We start from the raw sequence: 22,587 nt of genomic DNA, 5'->3' as shown, positions 1-22,587 counted from the left end.
CAAAGGATTGCATTATATAACCCAGAAGGAACTGACTCTTTTTTCTCTGGATGAAAGGGAGCATTTCTCAGCTAGGGTGATAAATTAAATCAAATGGCTTCTATCTCCTCTGAAGTCCTTGACAGATTCCCCAAATTTCATGTCTTCTGGAAGCTGTCAACGAGAACTGCACTGCAGCAGAGGCCTTGGATGCACAACCAGAAAGTATGCAAAGTGACAGAACCAATGTGGTGTAGAATTAAGACATGCAGGGTGCCGGAAAAAGCGATGGCACACACATACTAAGGCATTAGATTAGATTTCACCCTTGTGATATTGCACAATACTTTTTCCTGTGTGTATCATATTAATTAATTCAGATAGAATCAAACCATCTCTAAAACCACCCTAGCTCTTAAAGCGTTCTGATTTGATATTTTATCATAACGTAGACAGAAACACACAAAGAGACAAGTTGGTAGCTCTGGACCAGGAACTGTAGCAATAGCACTTAGGGCAGTGGTGGGTAACCTTTTTGGTCTCCTGTGCCAAAAATTATGCGCGTGCTAGTGCTTGTGCGCTCATGTGCCAGCACCCAGAAGGCAATGCGTGCCCCCCCGCCCCATGCGCATGCGTACACAATCCGCTCCAGCCACTCTCCTCACCGCCGCCTTACCTGCACTGTGCCCCACAGCTGATTTTCGGCCTCCCAGAGGCTTGAAAACGTCTCTGCAGGATTTACAGGATGAATAATAGGCCCGGTTCATCACTTCCAGCATTATAGGAAGTGACGAAACGGGCCTATTCGTCCTGTAAAGCCTGCAGAGGCTTTTTTCAAGCCTCTGGGAGGCTGAAAAAGGCCTCAAACAGGCCGAAAATCAGCTGTGAGGCACACGCATGGTCAGTGAAATAAGTTTGCCTGCAGCTCGCGTGCCAGCACAAATGGCTCTGTGTGTCACCTGTGGCACGCGTGCCATAGGTTCGCCATCACGGACTTAGGCTTATATATTGCTTTACATAGTATTTTACTCTCTAAGTGGTTTACAAAGTCAGCATACTGTGTCCCCAACAAGCTGGGTCCTTATTATACCGATTTCGGAAAGTTGGAACGCTGAGCCAACCTTGAGCCAGCCAAGATCGAACCTCTGGCTGTGGGCAGAATTAGCCTGCAATATTGCATTCTAACCACTGCACCACCATGGTTCTGCAACATGGTTAGTCATGGCACACTTTGGTGGAGGAACTTTCAAAGTCTAACTTCAGCAAGTCATCTACCGGTACCAAAATCCCATCAAAGAGAGTAAAGTATGGAATTGCAAAGCACCTTGTCCTTTCACACAGAAATTAACCTCACTACATTGAGTTTGACTTTATCTCAGGTAGAGTACACTAGAATAACCTTTTATCTTAAAAAAAAAAAAAACCTCTTGGAAAGTAGCTGATGAAGTACTGTGAAGAAGGAGGAGGAGGGGGAGGAGGAAGAACCACCTCATATGTCGACAATTGAATATTCTGGAATTCGAGGCTAACAGAAGGTTTCTTTCTTTTAATACAAACATAAAACGCCTTTCTACCCACACTGCTATGGGTCTTATTTAGAGCCTATAACTTTTGGATCAGTTCTTTCTCTAAATGAAAAGCTGCAAGGGCAATCTTTAGCATTTCTACTGCAAATGTGGGGTATGGGCATCCTCCCCCCCATCATGCCTTCAAGTTTCTGGGGTTTCCTTCCTCCGATCATAAATGTAGACAATGTTGCAGCAACCTCACTTCTACCTGACCTTCAAAAAAGTGAAGGATAGCGTTGCCATACATCCCACACTATTTTTTTTCCCTGTAAAGGGAAATTCAACAAAGAAAAAGCAGGAGATGCTCTGAACGGAGCCTCCTGCTCCTGGCCAGATGGATGAAACCTCTTCTCTCTTAGCTTTCAACCAAAGATCCAGGGAGCAGCTGTGGTGGGATTTAAATTGGTTTACCACCGGTTTGGTGGGCGTGGCTTGGTGGGCATGCTTTGCACATGCACGGAGCAAACATGCACTTTCTGCGTGCATAGAGGCTTTCCTACTGACCTTCTCCTGCACTCTTCCTGTTCCTTCAATAGCTGACACGTGGCAATCCGCTGTGCTGCGCGATGCAGCTGTGCTTCAAAAGCAGGAAATAGAGGTCAGTATGGGAGCCCGGGCAGGCGGGCGGGCCCAGCAGCAGATCTTCAGAGCGAACCAGATGATTTTTGGAGCTACTTGTTAGGCCGAACTGAGCCAAACCAGTAGAATCCCACCCCTGGGGAGCAGCCCCCAAACTACTCATACTGCTATGTAAAAGTATAGAGAATTTATATTTTATGTGCTTTTGGAACCTTCAATCCTATTTGTGTGTGTGTGTGTGTGTGTGTGTGTGTGTGTGTGTGTAAAACCCTCCTTCACAAAGCCAATTCCCAGGAAGAACTTTACTTGTACATGAATTGTAAATACATGAGAATTAGGAAGCTTGCCAAATGTCCAAATTACTGCTGCTAGAATCTTTTCTACTGGATGGGGTAAAAATGCTGGGAAAGGTGATTTAACACTGTTCCAGGGCAGGGGTCGGATTCAATTTTTTTAACAACCGGTTCTGCTGGTGTGGCTTAGTTGGTGGGTGTGACTTGGTGGTCATGTGACTGGGTGGGCATGGCCAATTCGCCGTCATTAACATCAAGGGGCACTTCTCCTCGCCTGCCTCTCATGACAGTGGGGATGCTGCAATGGTTGTAAGTGTGAAAAACAGTCATACATCACTTTTTTCAGTGCCATTGTAACTTTGAATAGTCACTAAATGAACTGTTGTAAGTCAAGGTTTACTGTACAAAAATACAAAAAGCTTCTTTGCTTGCAAAAAGCTGCCCTAAATACCAACCATTAGATTAAAAATACCTGCAAGCCAGAGTTAAAAATCAGGCAGGGTGCCAGAGCACCTTGAGGAATTAAAATAGTTAAAATTCAATGATAACTATCAGCAGCCAACTCTTGCTCATAAAGTGAAACCCTTTAGCAGAGAGGTCATTTAAACTCTCCAGAAAGAGCACACCCAGGAAAAGCAATCCTTAGATCCATTTGCACCACTTAAAGATATCAGCTGGTCTCACTCGCCTCATAAGATATCCTAAGGAAATCATCCAGATTTAAGGAAAGGTCACATGCCCCCAGAAAGGTAGTAAAAAAATCAGTGCCAAGCTTGCATCCTGCTTCTTGGAAGTACACCCCAAAAGGACAGTGCCAGGTACCACTAAAGCAATGAAGGAAGACCCCTTCCCCAGATAGGAAAAGAAACCATGAGGCAGAAAAAAAATCAAAGACAATACAAATAATTAAATCACAACAGTAGCTGTTGCTTATTAAATCAATTACCAGAACAAATAGACACAGGAATTAGCCAGATTTCTCAACCCAGTTTCTTTTCAGGAACAGAGATTAACCTTTTTCCTTCCAAACAAAGCTGAATAGGGAAAATTATCTCATCAATAAACACAGGATTAAGCATCACCAAGGACAGAATTAAACTTCACCAAAAACCAGTTTTAGACTCAGAAAGGGTATGTAAACTCACATTTGAACGTCAATCTTTCTAGCTAGCCATGAACCCTTGCTGAATGTCACTCATCTTGGTTCCTTGTCATTAAAAGCTTCTTTCCGCAGCTCTGCTTAGTTATTCAATTATTTCTTCAAAGTGCTAACTGCAACAGGGGAGTATTTCCTCCCAACAGTAGTGTAAAAAGCTTAAAACAACCCTTCCCCTATAAGAAAGTACCAGGAAAGAAAAAAAAAACTCCTTCAGAGACAGTAAGTCTAGGCATACTGCCAAGAATGTAATAAGGGTGGAAAAAAACAAAAGGAGATTTCTTCTAACTACCTGTTCTCCAAAATGCTTAGAAACTTAACAAGTGGTTCTATAGAATCAGTCAGAACTGGTAGAATCCCATCCCTGTTCCAGGGGTAAAAAGGTTCCCTATCCTTTTTTGCAGCAAGTTATATTGCCTTGGGTTAGCAAAAATCAGTGTCAGTACCAGTCTAGTTTCCATGTTTTTGAAGATATAATAAAAAGAAGCTCCCTTGAAAAGATCTGAAGACTTCCCCACCAGCCAGTTAGAATTGGAAAAGATTCTTGGATGAGAAGCGAAATGTTGTCAAACAACAACAACCACAAAGTCCAGTTGCATTTTGGAAAAAGCACCTTTGGGACACCATGATCTAGATCAGTGGTTGCCAACCAGTGGGCCGTGAGAAAATTTTGGTGGGCTGCAGAGAAATCTCACCCCCAGAGCACCACCACAAAGCAAATAATCCAGGCTTTGCAGAAACACAAGGCTGCACTGCCCACATGGCCAGCGGGAACCCTCCCCGCCCACTCACTCCTTACCAGGTAAACTTGTCTGCTAAGTTGCTGTTTTTCCTTTTTCCGACCATCCTCTGTTCTGCTGTGCCAGGAGATTTACATTAGCTAGGAAGCAGGAAATGGTCGGATTTCTTGCTTTCTAACTAAGCACAGCCGAACCTCCCTTAGGACTGAAGGTTTGCTTGCAAGCAAACTCAATGCAGACTCACAGCAAGCAAATTTGAGAGACTGAGCTAGCCGATGGCAGATAGATCACTCAATGATTCTGTGAGCAATTCAATCTGCCTGTTTTGCCTGATTTTGGGTAAAAGTTGCTCTTTTTTAAATAAAAAATTCAATATTTACATACATGGTGTGTTGTGAGTTAATTTTATGAGTTTGCTTGCAAGCAAATTTTATATGACTGACTGAGCTAGCCAATGGCAGATAGATAGATTTCTGAATGAATCTGTGATTCTGTGAGCAACTCAATCTGCCTGCCTGCTCTGCCTGATTTTGGGTAAAAGTTGCTCTTTTTATAAAAACATTCAATATTTATATAAATATTTATAATATTTACATACAAGCCATGCCCTTCCAGTCACATGACCACCAAGCCACACCCACAAATTAGGCCACGCCCACAGAACCAGTTAGTGGTCCCTGGGATTTAAAATTATGAGTTTGGTGGATCCTGAGGTTCAAAAGGTTGGTGACTCCTGATCTAGATGATTGAGAATATCCATGGACATCTAAAACCCTGTTTTTCAAACTTGGCAACTTCAAAATGTATGGACTTCAACTCTCAGGATTCCCTAGCCAGTAGTACTAAACCATTCTAATCTGAACTCAGATGGTGTGTGCACCAACCAGATTAAAAAAAATTCTTTAAAGTTGGAAATTTAGCGAGCAGGATTGGAAACTTGTGAGTAAGGAAATAGTGAGGAAAAAGTGAGGACAAATATGGACTAATTTGTTGCTTTTTTTAATAAGAAATTGATATTTTGTAATGGGAAATTTTAAAGCTGGAATTTTAAATTTCAGTTTGGTTGGAATTGTGTGAGACACAAATAACTGGGATTAAAGAATGGTCTGCAGAACTGACTTTGCAAATCTCTTCAGAGCAAAGCGTCTGCTACACGTACTAATGATTGAATAGACTTAGTCATCAGAGATCATTAAGTCTCTTTTCTTGCCCTGTAGGGCCTTCTCTTCCGCTGAATATTTTAAATAAGATTTTATATCCACTTGTTCAACTGAATATGACATGAATGTGCAGAAAATGATATTTGTTTTGAAAACAGCAAGTTTCTATGCAAAATCAGACTTTTTCAGGTGGCTTCCAGGAATGCCTGGCTTCTCACTCAATGATCTGTCAACAGCAACTTCCTAGGGTTGTTTGGTTTAGTTTAAGTTATGTCTTACTGTGTTCAATGACTCCCACTCCCTACTAAGCCTGAATTTTTCTTCAATTCCTAGAGTTATTTTCAGTTGTTTACCCATTCATCTGGAGCTAAGTTCATTTGTTTGTTGTAAAGGCCAAATAAAACAACAAAATATCAGGCTCACTGCCTGCAACTACAAGCAAATGGGAAATAACATTTTGCAATACAGTATATTGGTTGAAAGCTGGATTTTTCTATATCTAAACTAATTTTCCCTATCTTCTGCTGGCCAATAGGCATCTGCCTTGTTATGTTGTGGTCTAAGATGGCATTCAGCTATTCCAACACTGCTACATGTATTCCTGTGTTCTTATATCAATATGAAATAAGAAGCTGAATTATTATTTTTTAAATAATCTTGAAACCCAGACTTAAAATCATGAAAATGGTAAAGTTGCAAAAATGACCATAACCATAACATAGCCTACTTCATTATATTTAACAGCAAACCCATTGCAGAAATGATATTATGAAAAAGAGTATTTTTATAATATGGTGCCATCACTAGCTGCTACGTGCTGCAGATCAGCACTGATTCAAACCAGAATCATAAGAGCTTATTTAGATGTTGTCAACCCTACTATTTGCTTCTTCTTACATTGGAGTTTGGGTTTTTAATTTTGGGGCTCTCTACTATAATCCACTTGGACGTAAATCACCTCTGGGCAGTGGCAATCTACCTACATACATTATTTACGAAGCTGGTTCCCAAATGTACCCTCCATGGTGCGCTTTGTATTCCTGCCATGCCAACATCACTTTGATAAGATTGAGCATGAATGTGCACCACGATGAAGCTATTGCACATGCAGTGGTATGAGCATTGGTTTCTGCCCTGAATCCTGTAATAATCCCAAGTCTTGACAACAGCCAAACAGCTTTGCTGCAGGCATTCAGGCCTAATGTGCAAGGGTCTCCTCAGCACTCTAGAGTTAGGGTAACGTCTGAGTGAAAAATACTGTCAGTCCTAATCTCAAAAAGTTAAAGACTGGTTGATTTCCTAGAAATATTTTTCTTACAGTGCCCTCCATCAGTCAGCTGTACTGCTAGTGAAGCAGACATGTAGTGATAGCAATGCAGCCTGTTTAAAACCTAGAGAAAGTGAGGCAGCATGAGAAGATACCCAGAGATCCCACTGAAAAGGTGTTTGTTTAAATGAATCTCATGACTGAGCTGAGGAAAAAAAAGAGAAGGCTTAGATTTCGCAATCAATGTGTTGTTACCCTTCAGCTCATAAGAAAATCCTTTCCTGAAGAATCAATTAGGATAGGGAGAGTAGAAATAGAACATATATACAGAAGCCTTATCTTTCATTTCCCAATTTTCTAACTTTAATGGGGGCAACCTGCATATTATGATGAATTCTAACATGACTTTTAAGAGGTAGGCATGTGCATTTCATAGCTCCATGTACATAAAGGCCAAGGGTAATTCCTGATTCAGAAAAATCTGCATCACTCTGCTAAGCCATAAATTAGTGCTTATGAACTACAGTGGCTATACATATGTGAACCTGCTTCACATATTTATTTAGCTTAACATGGTAAGAGCTATTATACATGATTAACTGATTATCTTGTCATTTGGTGTATTCACTTAAAAACACATTTACTGCATGTCATAAATTAATCCAAAACCCCTATCTGGTTTCTTCCTGATAATGGCTTTTTAAAAGTTTTATATGCAGTCTGCATATAAAATGACTACTACTCAGTAAAAGAATGAAGAGAAATACAGAAGCCATGGTTTCATTTAGGCTTGTTAGCAACAATATAATGGTAACCAGAAAAAGTCAACACTGTAGTTAATCAAAGAGCTGCACCAAATAGTGGGATGAACTTTTAGCCATTGGTAAAACATGGTAAGTGAAATTAAATGAAGTAAATTAGATCTATAACCAAGGACCTGTAAGTTGTAAGACTGGCTGTAGGGTTCCTATCATGCTGGCCCAAAGGACACCTGAATGCTGGAGAACACTAGCTTTTTTAAAAAAATGAACCTCTGAATATCATAGCTCCCTCCACTTATTATTACTACATATTATTATTTGGAACAATGTGCATGTAACCCAAGCCAGCCAGGAAAAAGAAAGTGGAGAAATCAATTTCTATTGTCAATCTACTGTTTCTCGACATTTATATTTGGGGAAACCTTGTTTAGTCCATGTTTTTGGGAACTAGCATCTACTTTGTAAGTCACAATACCATTCTTTATGCCTCAACAGATCTGGCTGAAAATTGTTAAAATAATTCAGCTTTAACATGAGTTTTAAAGTAGGAATGTGAAAAGACTAAATAATTCTAATCTAGAATGTTACAATTTTAGTATGATATATTGTTAGTCAAAACTGTCCAACCTGATTGCTTTTGCAATCACAACATTATTACCTAAAACAGCATTATCAACTTACTACCTAGTCCAAATAAACACAAAAGGCTGTATTTTTTTATTTGCTTCGAAGCAGATTCTGACAAAATTGGCAGGCAAAATAGAATGGAAAGGAGCTTGCCAAATTTAATCACATCAGTTCAGGGCTTTAAAAGTAATGGTCCTTTAAACTCTGAATTAGAAAAGGCTATAGATGAAAACAGAATAAAACACTTCTATTAAGTGAAGCACTAAGTTAAATGAGTTATATCAGGCCAAAAAAACCTGCTTAATGCAGCAAACTAAAATCAGTAACCACCAGCCTAGTATAGGAAGAATTGCTAGAGTTTGCTGGCCAAAACAAGAACTCTTTGGCCAAAATCATATTAAAAACAGTATTTTCCCATCTTGGGACAATACTGAGAACTGAGTGGGCTGGTTCTGTTCATCTGATTATTAAATGGACTCATATTTGAAGACCTAAAATTCAATCACTGAAATCCAGTCACTGAAATTTAATCACTAGTTCTTTAGGTTCAAACCAAATGCTGGTTTGTAGAGAATGATGAAATGGTAAGTAGACAACAAGGAATGTAAAAAGGTCTCTATCAGTTGCTCCAACAGTATGCCAAGGCCTGGAATGACAGCTTCAATCTAATGGAAACTACCCAGATATCTAATCCCTGAAGGCAATTCTGGGACTATTCTGCATCACATCGCAGGCTCCTCCAAGTAGCACAGAATTTTAGGATTTAAGTGACTATGAAGTAAACAGTTACAGTATTAACATGAAAAGAACAATCAACGCCAGGCATGGCAGAATAGATTAAAAGGGCCACAGTAACTTGCAGGCGAATATAAGCCACTTGGAGAAGACATTTCCCATTTACTATATTCCTTTGTGTCCAAGAGAAGCATTTTTGTTCATAGCCCCATCCTCATGCTCTAAAGCAGCAGAACCCTAAGTGGGACCAGAACGTTGTGGAGATCTAGATTCAAATGAAAGTGAAAGTGGAACGATTCTATTTCATACCAGATATCCCCAAGTTATTCCTCTTTGCCTCTCGTTTCAAGGATTGCTTGGATCTAATGTACCTTTCTAACATCTGAATATAACTGGAACCAACAGGTTGGATCAATACCCAAGAGGATGGATTCTGCCAAGGAACTGGATAAAGGAAAAAAATGGCCAGCTGAATTCCAGATCATTATCTGCTGTATCATTTGATGACCCCAAGACACTCAACAACTAGCAGTACATGGCTTTTATAATCTTGTAAACTATGACAATACATGGAAACAAAAATAAACCAATGTTACAATGTGTGTGTGTGTCGGTGTGTGTAAATGGGCTGTAACTTTCAGTTTCTTCAATAATTTTGGGGAAATTAGTTCATGGGGAAAATTTTAATCTTTCCAAGCAAAAAACTAAGAATTCAATGAAGCTGCATCAGCCAAGTGTTGTGAGAAAAACCATGAGTGTATTTGCTTAAAATTATCTGTTCTTTTTAGAAATGAAACTCCTCAATGAACAGGTTGTATAATCCTCATTTTCCTGTCTGTTTCAATGCCTTTCTGGTTTATGATTCTATATGCCACCATAGATAAACAACATGTAAACTTTTAAGCAGTTAAGGCAAGTTAATATTAAAAACTAACTTTAATATGGGATAGCAAAATAATCATAGCTCATTATACCAGTTGCAATTATATATTATTTTTTAAATAAAAAAACAAGCAAAAGTTTATTTAATAAGGTAACATCAAATTAATTAAAATCAAGCCTGATTCATTTGTACTTGCATTGACCATGTGTAATGTGGTGTGATTCCTTTAGAAACCATTCAAGCATTTCACCATATGTGGAAAAACAGCAGAAAAGGTCTTGGCTTTCTCTAGAAGTGCTCTGGCAACTACTACTTGAATTCCCAGGTAGCTTAACTTTCATTATGCAAGCATTCATATCTGAGCCTTTGGCTACAACATATTTGATTCTGTTTCAGATTGATAAACAGTGTAAGATTTACTGCCAGCAGTGAAGACATTCTGATGCTACCAAAACAGGAGAGCAAATCTGGGATTACGGGTAGTTCTCATTTAACAATCCTAATTGGAATTGGGATTTCCATTACTAAGCAATGCAGTCATTAGGCAAAACATCACATGGCCACATCATTTATTGATAGCAGTTTCAGTAGTCCTGATTTGGTAGTTAGATCAGGATGTATCACTGCTAGGTGAGAATGAGACCTCACACTTCTTCCCTGTCATGGTCGCTTCCTCACCCGCCTATCTCCCCTCAACTTTCTCTTTTTTAACATATAAATATAGTGTATGTTTCCTGAACTGGTGGAGTGCAGAGCAGCCAAAACAGCAGAGATGAGGGGGATTTCTTAAAATTATAATTTTAAATGCGGAATGTGCTGCCAAGCACCTGAATTTTGCTCATGTGATCGTGGGGGCACTAAAACAGCCATAACTTCAAGGACCAGCTGTAAATACCATTAGTTCAAAGTTATAACTTTGAACAGTTGCTGAACAAATGATCATTAAGGGAGGGCTAGCTATATACAGGATTTAATACTTTATGATATACTTCCTGAAATGTTTCAGCAGATGCAGTATGAAGCTAACTTTGGGCTGGAAACTAAGTGGGGTCAGGGTTCATTATAATTTGGAACTCCCACAAGGATTTTGCTGAATTAGTAGTTGGATGGGAAACCTCCAGGAATAGAGATTACAGAGAACATATAAGAAGACAGTGGCAATGTAAATTGCAGGAGTTGTGTTCAACAGACAAATACTAAAGATAAAATGATTTGTGTGGAAGAAAGTCAGATCAATTCAACATTAAAGATCTGCCCAGATTCTGGAATTAAATGTAACTAGGGGCAAAAATCTATCTTAAGATGAAACTATTTATCTGGCTAAATATGTTTATATCATACAGCATCTTCATGATTAAACACTCGTACACGCGACTGAAAAAGCCTTGTGTAATGCAGTCTGGGGAATTGTTGGCCACCAAGTATGAGCGGCGGAGAAACTTACCCTAGAAATGCCAACAATCTGCTCATCTGGAAGTAAACTGATGCGCACAAAACAGGATTCAAAATTAACATCTTCCTTCTCCATCAGATCTTTTCCCTGCAGCAAGGTGACATACAGGGTATTTGAATTTACATTGTATTCCATGTTAACTTCGATTTGTCCCACTGTGAATTCCTGGCCAAAGTTATTTCCAATGGAGGAGACAGAAGTTAGAGAGTCAGTGGAGATTGATTTTCTCAATGGCCCATAAGGAGTCAGCTCCAGGTCTTTGTTCATCAGCTCCAAGGTCCCCAACTCATTAATATTTTCAAAGGCATCATCCATTTTCAAGCTTTGCTTGCAGACAGGAGATATTCTTTCTCCTGTCTTTCGGAAGTTGCTTGTCCTCTGCAAACGATAAGAAAAAACAGAAAGCTAGTTAGAGATCATGGTTAACCTGAACTTCAGCATGCTAAATATAGAACATATAATTTTTAATGATTTATAAACATAGGCTGGCAGAAAAAATGTTCAGAATAAAATGGACAAAAATATTCCATATATCATGAATATAAGTTTTCACATTATGGAAAAACTGACATCTCTATCCAGAAAAGATTCCCTTAGTTAAAATGAGATATTTTTTCAGTGCAAAGAAACATTGAAGAAAATTACAGCTGAATTAAAAGTTGGGTCTTCCGGATGTTCATTGCATTGTTGTTTGAAGCATTACAACTACTTTTTAGGAAGTGCTACTAGCATTACTATAATATCATCACAAATAACAATGGCAAGAGATTAACTACATTGTTGATACTTGGAGTGCTGCCCATTTTATTAATAATTCTGGTCCTGTGGAATGATCAAAGGACTGATGGTGATTCTTAATTCTAATTTATTTTCAGGCCACACACATTTATTTTCTGTTTTCAATTCTGAAGCCAGTTTTATGCCTTCCATTTCTTTGTGGTGCACATTACCTTTATGGACTACATTTCATCCTATCAATATTTATGTAGAGATCTATACACTGTTTTGACAAAAATGATTCTAAATTTAAGTTCTGGAGGAGAAAACAAGCGAGAGTCTTCAGAAAATGTACCTAGGAGAGAAACTCTGTGTATGCAATGTTGTTTAAACTGTGCCTGAAATGGTGCAGTCTATAGATAATGCCTTATTGAGAGTCAGTTTGGTGCAAATAGCTCAGTTTTGTCTACATTAAATAACAGCGGCTCATCAGAGATTTAGACTAGGGTCTTCCCAGATCTATCCTGAGAATGACAGGAACTGACATGGAGAGCCTCCACATTTTAATCTTCAAATTCACAATTTACTATTAGACAACAACTCTTTCTAGTGCTTGTTAATTTAATTAAAACATCACTAACATCAACATTCTCCAGGTAACTTTTGCACAATGTAAAAATGAGATTCTGAAACAAAAATACCTCTTTTGACTTCAGATATCTGCACATACATAGGCAGGTAATCTTGACTCTGCTGTATAATGTAAAATTGGAATTATGGCTTCATCTTTTAAAACTCTCATTCGTGATGCACTATATTAATTCTGACTGAAGATCAATAATCCAACATACACAACCTCAGGTTTCCCTTTGTTTGCCAATGTGAACACCTCTACCGAAGGCTTCAAAACCACATCTAATCTCTGCTTCTTGCATTGCCATGTTCCTACCAGTCTTCTCTGCCTGCCTATGCTTTGGGTATGAAAATAAAAATGTTTGTTATACCCATTTATGAGCCAAACAACTATGGAGAAAAAAAAGCCAAAAGTGTATTTAAGGAAATGTGTTATTTTATAACATTCCCACAAACCTATTCCCAGAGGACTGTGTAATCTATTTTATATATGTATTCTGAAAGAAAATATAGGATAAATCGTTCTCACTCAAGCAAACAGGAATATTTAATATTAACATTTAGAGAGTCTTTCTGTTCTTTGACTGGATTTTACAAAAAGATACCTTCCCCAAACAACTTTCATTTTAAGATGGACTCTGAATTGCTGACTTCTTGGCTGAAATTTGGGACTTTCTGGCTTCTCCCCCATCCCTTGCTTTTCTAACATGCCTGAATAAACATTTGAAAGCTTCTTCAGTCATTTTAAGGCATTTTGGTTTACTCTAGTAAAAACAAAAATATTCAACTATGAATTGGGGGCGGGGAATGGGAAGGGCCCATGGAGTAACATAACTGTATTACTTGTTAGGCGTTTATGAGAAAACATCCAAGAGAAATCTGACCATGGTCATTGACTTGTTTCACTGAATAGAAGCCTACATTATGTATTGTTGGTTTGGGGGATTTGGAAAGAAGATTGTTGAATGGCCAGAAAAAAAGAGTTAGAATCCATCAAACTTATTGGTCAAATCTCAGTTGATCATCGCTAGGGAGACTTAAATTGTGCCCTCTACTTAAACTTACTAAATTACTTTAATTTCTTTGTATTTTTTCTATGTAAAAACTTAAGAGATTTTCTTTTCTTTTTCTTTCTTTCTTTTGTGTGTGTAGGGGGAATATAGGTTAACACTTACAAAGAGCAGGATCTTTTCTATCATGGGACTTCTACTAGTCAGAAACCAGTTGGATAAATGTTGAGTTTCTTCTTTTTAAAAATAGAACTTTATTGAAAGTTTAAAAAACAAGAGTAAATATTGATACAAACCAAAACAGAACAAGGAAAAAAGGAAGCAATAGAAGGGGTAAAGTGGAAAACAAAGCAGAAAAATAGAAAAGAAAGAAAAGATATAAAGAGGTGGCTACTGATCTTCTTTACAGCAATTGTTAAGTACAATTGCAAATTTACCTCCTTCTCTAAAGTTAGATCATGACTCTGTTCTTTCTATAATATAGCCTATCTAGCAGTCAAAATCTCAGATCTTCAGTTCATTTTTTTTGTTTTGTACAAAAGTCCGTAATAGTCAGCAATAAACATAGATATTAACATTTCTCTAACCAAGCAGGTCAATTTGGGAGTCAATGTTGAGTATCCTTTAAGGCTTTCACTAATTTAAAAGTGCATTCTTTTATTCTGCATTAGAATAGGTTTTTATGTTTTACTGGATGACTCATACTATTGTGTTCCATTTATAGCAAGTCTGGAGTTTGTGCTTGACATGAATCTTGCCAAGATTCAACACATCAGGGGATGGTGAGTGAAATATAAAATATAGCACAAAGATGACTGTTAAGTCCTCTCCTTGCTCAGGACTTCTCCTTGAAAAAGCCTCGTTCCTGCCCCCTAATTTTTTCATGGTACAATTATTTGGTTTGATCCCATCAAAGGCAAATGGTTGAAGGGGGATGGATTTAAGAAAAGTGAAGAGGAAAAATAAACTTTTAACAATCTATCCCACCCATTGTTTTAGTACATTTAAATTTCTCTCAGGTGCTATCACCACCACTACTGCAAATTGTACCTTTTTAATTTGGCAGAAGAATGTTTTAATCAATTCAGTATTATCTCAAAATTTTTATCTAAGATGACTAAGCATTTATAAGCAATTAAAGAAATCAGCAAATGGAGATGGCTGTGGCTAAGGGCTAAAGTCCTTGTGAGTTTCTTCTGTCTGTATTAGATAACAACTGAATTTTAAAGCCTCTACATTTTCTATAGATTTCTTACATTTATATATTGCCAACCTGGCCAGTGCACATAGCAGTTCACAGGCAAAAACCTGGGATTCATAATGTAATAGCTACAATATCAAAAAGGAGGGGGGAGAGAGAAGGGAGAAAAACAAATTAAGTCAGGAACCACATGAGAGATAAGGAAGTGCCAAATGGCAGATGGTTTCAGCCTTTGCCACCAATGCTAGACTTTGTGCCCTTCCACCACCATAGCCGTGGTGGTGCAGTGGTTAGAATGCAGCATTGCAGACTGACTCTGCCCTTTGCCAGGAGTTTGATCCTGACCAGCTCAAGATTGACTCAGTCTTCCATCCTTCTGAGGTCAGTAAAATGAGGACCCAGACTATTGGGGCAATATGCTGATGTTGTAAACTAATCAGAGTGTGCTTTAAAGCACTGCAGTATATAAATCTAAGTGCTATTGCTGTATTTTATGCCTAGCTGAAATAATTGCTCAAGATTCTTTTCTTAAACCTACCCCTGTCTTTTCAGTTTCGCTATCATAATCACCACCACCTTAACTTGCAATATTCAAGAAAAAATTAAGAGTTGGATGTTCATTAAATGATGCTTGATGACATGCAAAGGGGATGGATGGATGGATGTGACAACAGATGGGCTTCTTAATACTGCTGTCACAATTAATTGCTCCTTACCTTTTGTTTGATTTGAGCATATGTGGACCCATACTTTTGTTCTAGGTATCTGTAGTCATAGTTTGGAAATGGAGAAGGTGCAGGATAGCCACCCGATTTCCATAACTTCCATAGGTTTACTCCAGCTATTCCCAGGAGAGCAAGAGCACCAGTAATATAGACACCTATTTCCCACTCAGATGGGTTTCTTATGACTGGAAGAAAACAAACTTCTTATTAGAAGAAAGCAGCCACCAAAGCCTTTCCATATTGCAGAAATATTTTATGTCAATAGTACAAATATGCCTTTTATATGATTAATGCTGTTGGTCTTAAAATATATACAGGATTGCCTCCCGTCGACCCTTGACCCATGCCAGTTTGCTTATTGGAATAACAGATCCACAGAGGATGCTATTGCCATGGCTCTCCACATTGCACTGGTCCATCTGGAGCATAGTGGGAGCTATGCAAGGATGCTTTTCATTGATTCCAGCTCGGCTTTTAATACCATCATTCCAGATATACTGATTAAGAAGTTTCTGGAAATGGGCCTCACATCTGCTGTTGGATAAAGGACTTTCTTACTAACAGACCCCAAACTGTAAGGATTGGCAGCTATTTTTTCCTCCACTCTTGCTCTCAGCACTGGGTCTCCACAGGGCTGTGTGCTGAGCCCCGTTTTGTATTCACTCTACACCTACGACTGCACTCCTTCTTGTCCCACTAACTCTATAATAAAATTTTCAGATGACACCATGTTGGTGGGACTCATATCAGGAGAAGACGAGACGGCGTATAGGTCAGAGGTTCTCAGACTGGTCTTGTGGTGCAAGAGTCATAACCTCACCCTGAACATCAAAAAGACCAAAGAATTGATTATAGACTTCAGAAGATGCAAAGCAGAGCCTCTCCCACTATATATCAATGGAGACTGTGTGGAAAGAGTTCATAATTTTAAATTTCTAGGAACTCATATTTCCAACAACCTTACTTGGTTGGTCCACACTATGGCCACTGCAAAGAAGGCCCAACAGCACCTGCACTTTCTGAGGTTGCTGAAAAAGAGTGGTCTGGGTGAGAAGTTGCTGGTTACTTTTTACCGTTCTACCATCGAGAGCATTTTGGCATACTGTGTAACTGTGTGGTATGCTGGATGCTCTCAGTGGATAAGAAGATGCTCCAGAGAGCTATAAACACAGCAGAAAAATTCATCGGTTGCTCTCTTTCTTCTTTGGAAGAGATTGCAAAGACCAGACTCCTCTCTAGAACACTAAAAATCTCCACAGACTGTTCCTATCTTGGACACTCATATTTCAAACTGTTACCATCAGGGAGGCATTATAGGTGTCTTAAAATGAGGACTAATATTATTGAGAAAGTTTCTTTTCCAAGGCAGTAATTGTCTTGAATCAAACAGTGCATTTGTGATTTAGTCCTATTATTACTATAATAATTATTTTAACTTTTAAATACTCTGTAGTGTGATTGTGATGTGGTGTTTGGGGCACTGTGCTGGAGTAGCTTTCAAATTTCATTGTATTCATGGAATGCAATAACAATAAAGGTATTCTATTCTATTCTATTCTGTTCTGTTCTGTTCTGTTCTGTTCTGTTCTATTGAAAAAGGAGGAAATTGATACGCCAAAACTGCAGGGAGATTTTTTTTTCTTGAAAAATGTTATAAAGTAGCTGGAATATATGGCAAAGCACAAATACCTTTTTATTTTAAAAACTGAAAGACAACATTGCATATACTGTATTCAGCAAAAGTGTAACTAGCTTAAACTCTATTAAGAACCACTGTAACAAATTCTAAAATATATTTGCTGTTTCAATCTTTGCAAATCCTTTTCAGACTGAGTATCATTTTTTTTAAATTGACCAATGTCTCCTCATAGTGATTAGTTTCTTTTCTACAAGATTTTGAATCTTTTTTTCTGTTCTGTTTCCCTATTTGTCTGGACTACACATTAATAATATTTTTCTTTTCAGCAAAGAATGTATGACCAAGACTCCAACTTCATGCTTTAGGCTTCATATTGCTTCCTTTAATTATGAAATCTGTGAACAAGTAAACTCACAATCCGTGCTATGCCAAAGCCTAGTAGCACAACCATAACAACATATAACTTCTCTGCATATCTAAATCGGGGGTGTAAAAACAGCCCTTTATGACCTGTGGACTTTAAATCCCAGAATTTCTGAGCCAGCATGTCTGGCTGAGGAATTGTAGAAGATGAAGAACACAGTTGTAAAGGGGCCATAGGTGCCCACCCCTGATCTAAATCTTTATTTTTGATTTTTTTTTCTATTTCCCCAAACCTTCCTGAATATGAGACCTGGAAGTTCTTATGACTGCAATCTAACAGTACACTTTTGGGCATATAGGTGAGGAAAAGAGGAGGTGAAGTCAAGAAATAAATGTCTAAAAATCATTTCAAAGGTTCTGGAAGAATGACAAGTTTATGATTTCTTTCAAAAATGGATAATCTAATAGGCCCACTTAGTCAATGACCATTTCAGGTTACGAATACCTCAGAAAGGGTGCTTTATGGCCAATTTGTTAAGAATTCATACATTCATATTCATTAATACTCACCACTGAGATGCTGGTCAGCAACGTCACGATCCATAGTGACTACTTCAAATTACACCAGTTACCTGCAAGAACACACAAAGAGAAGCACAGACAAAGAGGTTATTATGGTACTGTCACCATACAGGACTGTCTAAAAGCACAGAAGGCTTGCCCTATATGTAGGGTCACATAAGGCGCTAATCTTTTTTCTGGTTGGCCCCATATTTCTTCCAGTTAGTAAATGTCATTCTACCACAATTTATCACACTATGTGAAAGCATCCCTTTGTAAATTTGAATTCCTTTTTCTTCCTGAGAAACATAATCCTCTAATGCAAGGGTCTTCAAACTTGGCAAGTTTAAGACTTGTGGACTTCAATTTCCAGAATTCCTGAGCTAACATGACTGGAGGAGGAATTCTGGGAGTTGAAGTCCACAAGTCTTAAAGCTGTCAAGTTTGAAGACCCCTGCTCTAATGCTACCTTGGCTACAGCAGGGCCAAGAGAGGCCTTTGCTCCTACCTTTAATTTATGCATTATCCCATTAAGGCAATGGGAAGATATGAAAGTGAACAGTGATATTTATACTGTACTAGTTCTTCATCCTGTTATGCTATTAACACAATTATATAGCACCTGTACATAGAAGCTTATCTTCATTACTATAGACTCCTTATGTGAAACAACACTTTGGTTGTGAGGCTTGTTTCACTATTAGTACCACTACAGATCCCTATTATGGTTAAGCTACCATAAAGCCAAAAAGTGCCTCACTTCTCCAGTTCTAGGATTCTAAACAAAGCAAATTATTATTAGCTTTCAATCTGTAAGTAATACAGGGGGCCTTTCATCAAATAAACAGGTATAGCATTGAAGCTTTAGTCAAAACAATCCACTATGTTTATAGAAACCTGAGATATTCAAAATGGCTGCTACCTTGTTTCCAGATAACTTACTGACCCTTTAATAGATGTATGAGGGCCAACAATCCAAAGATTGCAGCTTTCCCAAACATGAGCTGGAAGAAAATGGATTTTTGACAACCATGCAGGGATTATAAATCTGTGTCAGAAAAAAAAGAAGTGTACATGGAACCTTATTGGTTAATAGCTAGGTTCATTAATCTGCATCTTGAGAGCATTTTAAAATTATGCTGTAGACAAGACTATTATAGATCAGTTGCTGCTGAGAATTCAAACTACAGAGATTTCATTTCACACAGTCAGCCTTATGTTAAACACTTCAAGCTGCTTGTAATCAAACAGTGAAAGCCATTGGGGAATGAGGAAAGATTCAATGTCATAGTTAAAATCTGTAGGACGATTCCCTTTGGGAGAGTTCTAGCTCTTTTTAAAAAAACAAGCTTACAAATAAAAGATTTTTTTGAGGAAGAGTAAAAAAATGGGTGTATTATTTTAAGTTTCTAATTTTTAATGCTCTTCCAAGATGCTTCCCTTAACTAATATGGAACATTTTATACTGGCAAATGTGGCAATCCTATTAATTAAATCTTGGAATCTGTTTTCTAAAGCTTCTCATGCAGCAGTAGTGTCTGGAAATGCTGATAGACAAAATAAATTTAAAATCTCAATTTCTGTTCTGGGGATTTATGTGTGGTAAGATTCTAAAGTGTCTTTGGCTTTCCATGAGTCATTGGTACATGATGTTTTGTGGCAATATTTCATAAAGATTTGATTTTCAAATAGGGTATCTGGGATTAGTCAAAGAAGTAACCTGCCAATGAGGAAGGTCTGTTTTATTTTATATTCCTGAACGTTCTTTATGTACTGGTAAGGAATCACTACATTATTCAATTTCATGTTCAGCTAATGAACTATTGTATAAAGATTTGCCTGAGATCATCTTGTTTAGCTGATAATCTTTTGAACAGTTCCCAGTGTTTAACACCAATAATTTCCATGAAGATTTTTTTTAATCAAAGGGTTAAATGGTCAATTGATATACCTTGGGAAAAGAGTGTCCAAAAATTTCTGATTCTCAATATGCTGTGATTTTTGTGTGTATGTATTATTGTATGTCTGTGTATAGTACACACACACACACACACACACACAAATATGTATCCTTTCTTTTTCTCTGTGTCTTTTTCTTCCCCTCACTCAGATCTTCTGGCAAACCAGACTTTAATTGTATCTATCTTGGAAAGTTTCCCAGGCTGCTTCACACATGTTTATCACGGAACAGCAGAAACTTCACAGCAGTGGATAAATATCATGATACTATCCTGAATGTGAGATTCCATATATAGGAAAACTCTCATGAAAGACAGTAGGCCAAGTATGATCAGCCAATCAATCAAGTGAATTTTCAGGACCTTGGACAGCTCTACATAACAACTTGCTCCAGCAAATCCTGGCATTCAACTGAGCCTATCCCTTTCTGATGGGAGCCAAGCATAGCCTTTGAGCCTCCTGTCAATTCTCAGCTGCTTGAATATCAAAGCATATGGCAAGAAGACATTCAGATTAATCTTGATTAGCGGGCTCAATATGGTTTGTCTCTCTCAAGAAGTAGGTCAATTCTGGTTTTATAATGTTTTGGTTTGGGTCTACCATCTTTATAGTCAGCACTTCTAACCCACGTCATCTGTCTTGCTCTTTTACTTTGGAATTGAAATTATGGTCACTGTTTAAAGGTTAGACTCAAGTCACCAATGTGCCCATTCCCCTGTTCCAAAAAGAAAATTCAAATAAAGGATACTTTAAGTATACATTTATGTGTCAGTTTACACAACAAAAAAAGTATTTTTACATAATGGTCTATTTTGTGTTAACCATAAGGATTACAATATTAAAAGTGATAGGAGACTTAGTGGTATGTTCTTGCATAATTTTGATTTTATCTTTGGGGTTTCTTAGGATGGCTGCTATTTTTCTGTCTGTTTTGAAGGCAGTCTTGATGTGATGCCTGTGTAGTATCTTACCGATTTTGTCTGTAGTACCTCTTATGTAGGGCAGGACAGCTGTTCCATAGGTCTGTTCATCTGCCCTACATAAGAGGTACTACAGATAAAATCAGTAAGATACTACACAGGCATCACATCAAGACTGCCTTCAAAACAGACAGAAAAATAGCAGCCATCCTAAGAAACCCCAAAGATAAAATTGACTTGGAAAACCAAGGCATATATGAAGTCCCCTGTGCATCATGCCCTGCCACATACATTGGACAGACCAATAGAAGAATAAGTACCCGCCTGGATGAACACAAAAATGCAGTAAAAAAGCTGGAACACATTTCCTCACTAGTCCAACACATGAAAGACATGAAAGCCACAGGTCATAGCATCAACTTTAATGGCACCAAAACCCTAGCCACTATAGAAAACCCCAGCCACAAAATTATCAGAGAAGCCATAGAGATTGAAAAAAGACCTGAAAGCATGAATAGAAGAGATGATTCCACCAGACTGTCAATTATTTGGAAGCCTGCACTCACAAACAAAAAAATCTCCACACAAGCCAGGCAAACACTTGGGCACAAACAGATCCCCCCTAATACCTCCAGCTCAAACACACCCCGACCAGGCACCCAGATGAAACCTAGCTTCCTAATAAACGATAGCCATCCATTTACTCGGAGCCAAGCTGCACTAAAAGCCTCCAATACAGGAACACAATGTTGCCAGCCATTCAAGACAAAAAAAGCCACAAAACAAACAGAAGATATTAGAAACACCAATCAAGCAGAACATAGCAAATTCCAAGACCAATAAACACAGACCAAGACTCCCAACCAATCAGGATGAAGAAAAAACCATTCTGGCACAGCAGTAGGCTAGCCCCATATTTAAAACTGAAACGGCTGTGGAAGTCTGACTCACAGACGAACACAATACGGAAGCCTGATGATGGCAGATGAGATTCTGCTGAAACGTTGCTACAACTTTAAAAGCACAACTATAATGACGTGGGAAAATACCCGAACAAAGCTGAATACCATACATGTAAGTACCCGCGAAAACTTTATATATATGTGTGTGTGTGTGTCATGTATTGAAATGGTGGTTTATTTATTAATTTATTAAATGTATAAAGCTGACCAACTCCACTGTCACTCTGGTAAGTATATAATATAGATTAAAAAAACACAAACGAAAGAACAATGGGCTGGAAACAGAGCGTCAGCCTGGGGGTTGGGCCTGCACTTCCCAGGGCTTTCCCAGGGCCTCAGGGCACCCCATGCTCTGCTTAATGACCTCCACATTTCTTTATTTACCATATTAGTGACAGCAGGGCTGGGAAGGGTTGTAAGTGAGACAATAATATAGATGCTTCGCTTAACAGCCAACATCATTTCCAACCATAATGGGCAGGCTGGATTATATTCATGAACTGAGGATTACCTGCACATAAGAGGCCTATACCTGCTATAGCCCAGAGCCTAGAGAAAGAACTAGATCAAGTCTATCAAACTGGTGGCCCGCAGGCCCGATGCCTGGATCCAGGCTGGCCACGCCCTCCCCGGCTCCACAAAGCCAAAAAAGAAATCCTGATACATCATGATACATTGCGATATGGCCTGCAATGT

General features: G+C 38.4%; 1 protein-coding gene across 3 annotated transcripts in view; it reads right to left on the bottom strand.

Moving 5' to 3' along the window:
- The window catches only part of SYT12 (synaptotagmin 12), a 48,987-nt gene that overhangs the window by 14,340 nt on the left and 12,060 nt on the right, over positions 1–22,587 (bottom strand). For 2 of the 3 annotated variants that reach the window (XM_087919562.1, XM_026706459.2), the window contains exons 2-4: positions 18,060–18,121; positions 15,479–15,672; positions 11,193–11,579 (exon numbers count right to left, since the gene is read on the bottom strand). In XM_087919562.1, the coding sequence (XP_087775688.1) occupies positions 11,193–11,579; positions 15,479–15,672; positions 18,060–18,093 (615 nt within the window). In that variant the 5' untranslated portion in view covers positions 18,094–18,121. Of the gene's footprint in view, positions 1–11,192; positions 11,580–15,478; positions 15,673–18,059; positions 18,122–18,996; positions 19,099–22,587 lie in introns of all 3 variants that reach the window. The other variant, XM_087919555.1, reaches the window with a different exon arrangement.

This window comes from Pseudonaja textilis, chromosome 1 (assembly GCF_049901715.1).
Source record: "Pseudonaja textilis isolate UNSWEBS1 chromosome 1, rPseTex1.2, whole genome shotgun sequence".
Taxonomy (NCBI): Eukaryota; Metazoa; Chordata; class Lepidosauria; order Squamata; family Elapidae; genus Pseudonaja; species Pseudonaja textilis.
This window is presented reverse-complemented; position numbering and strand designations above follow the sequence as displayed.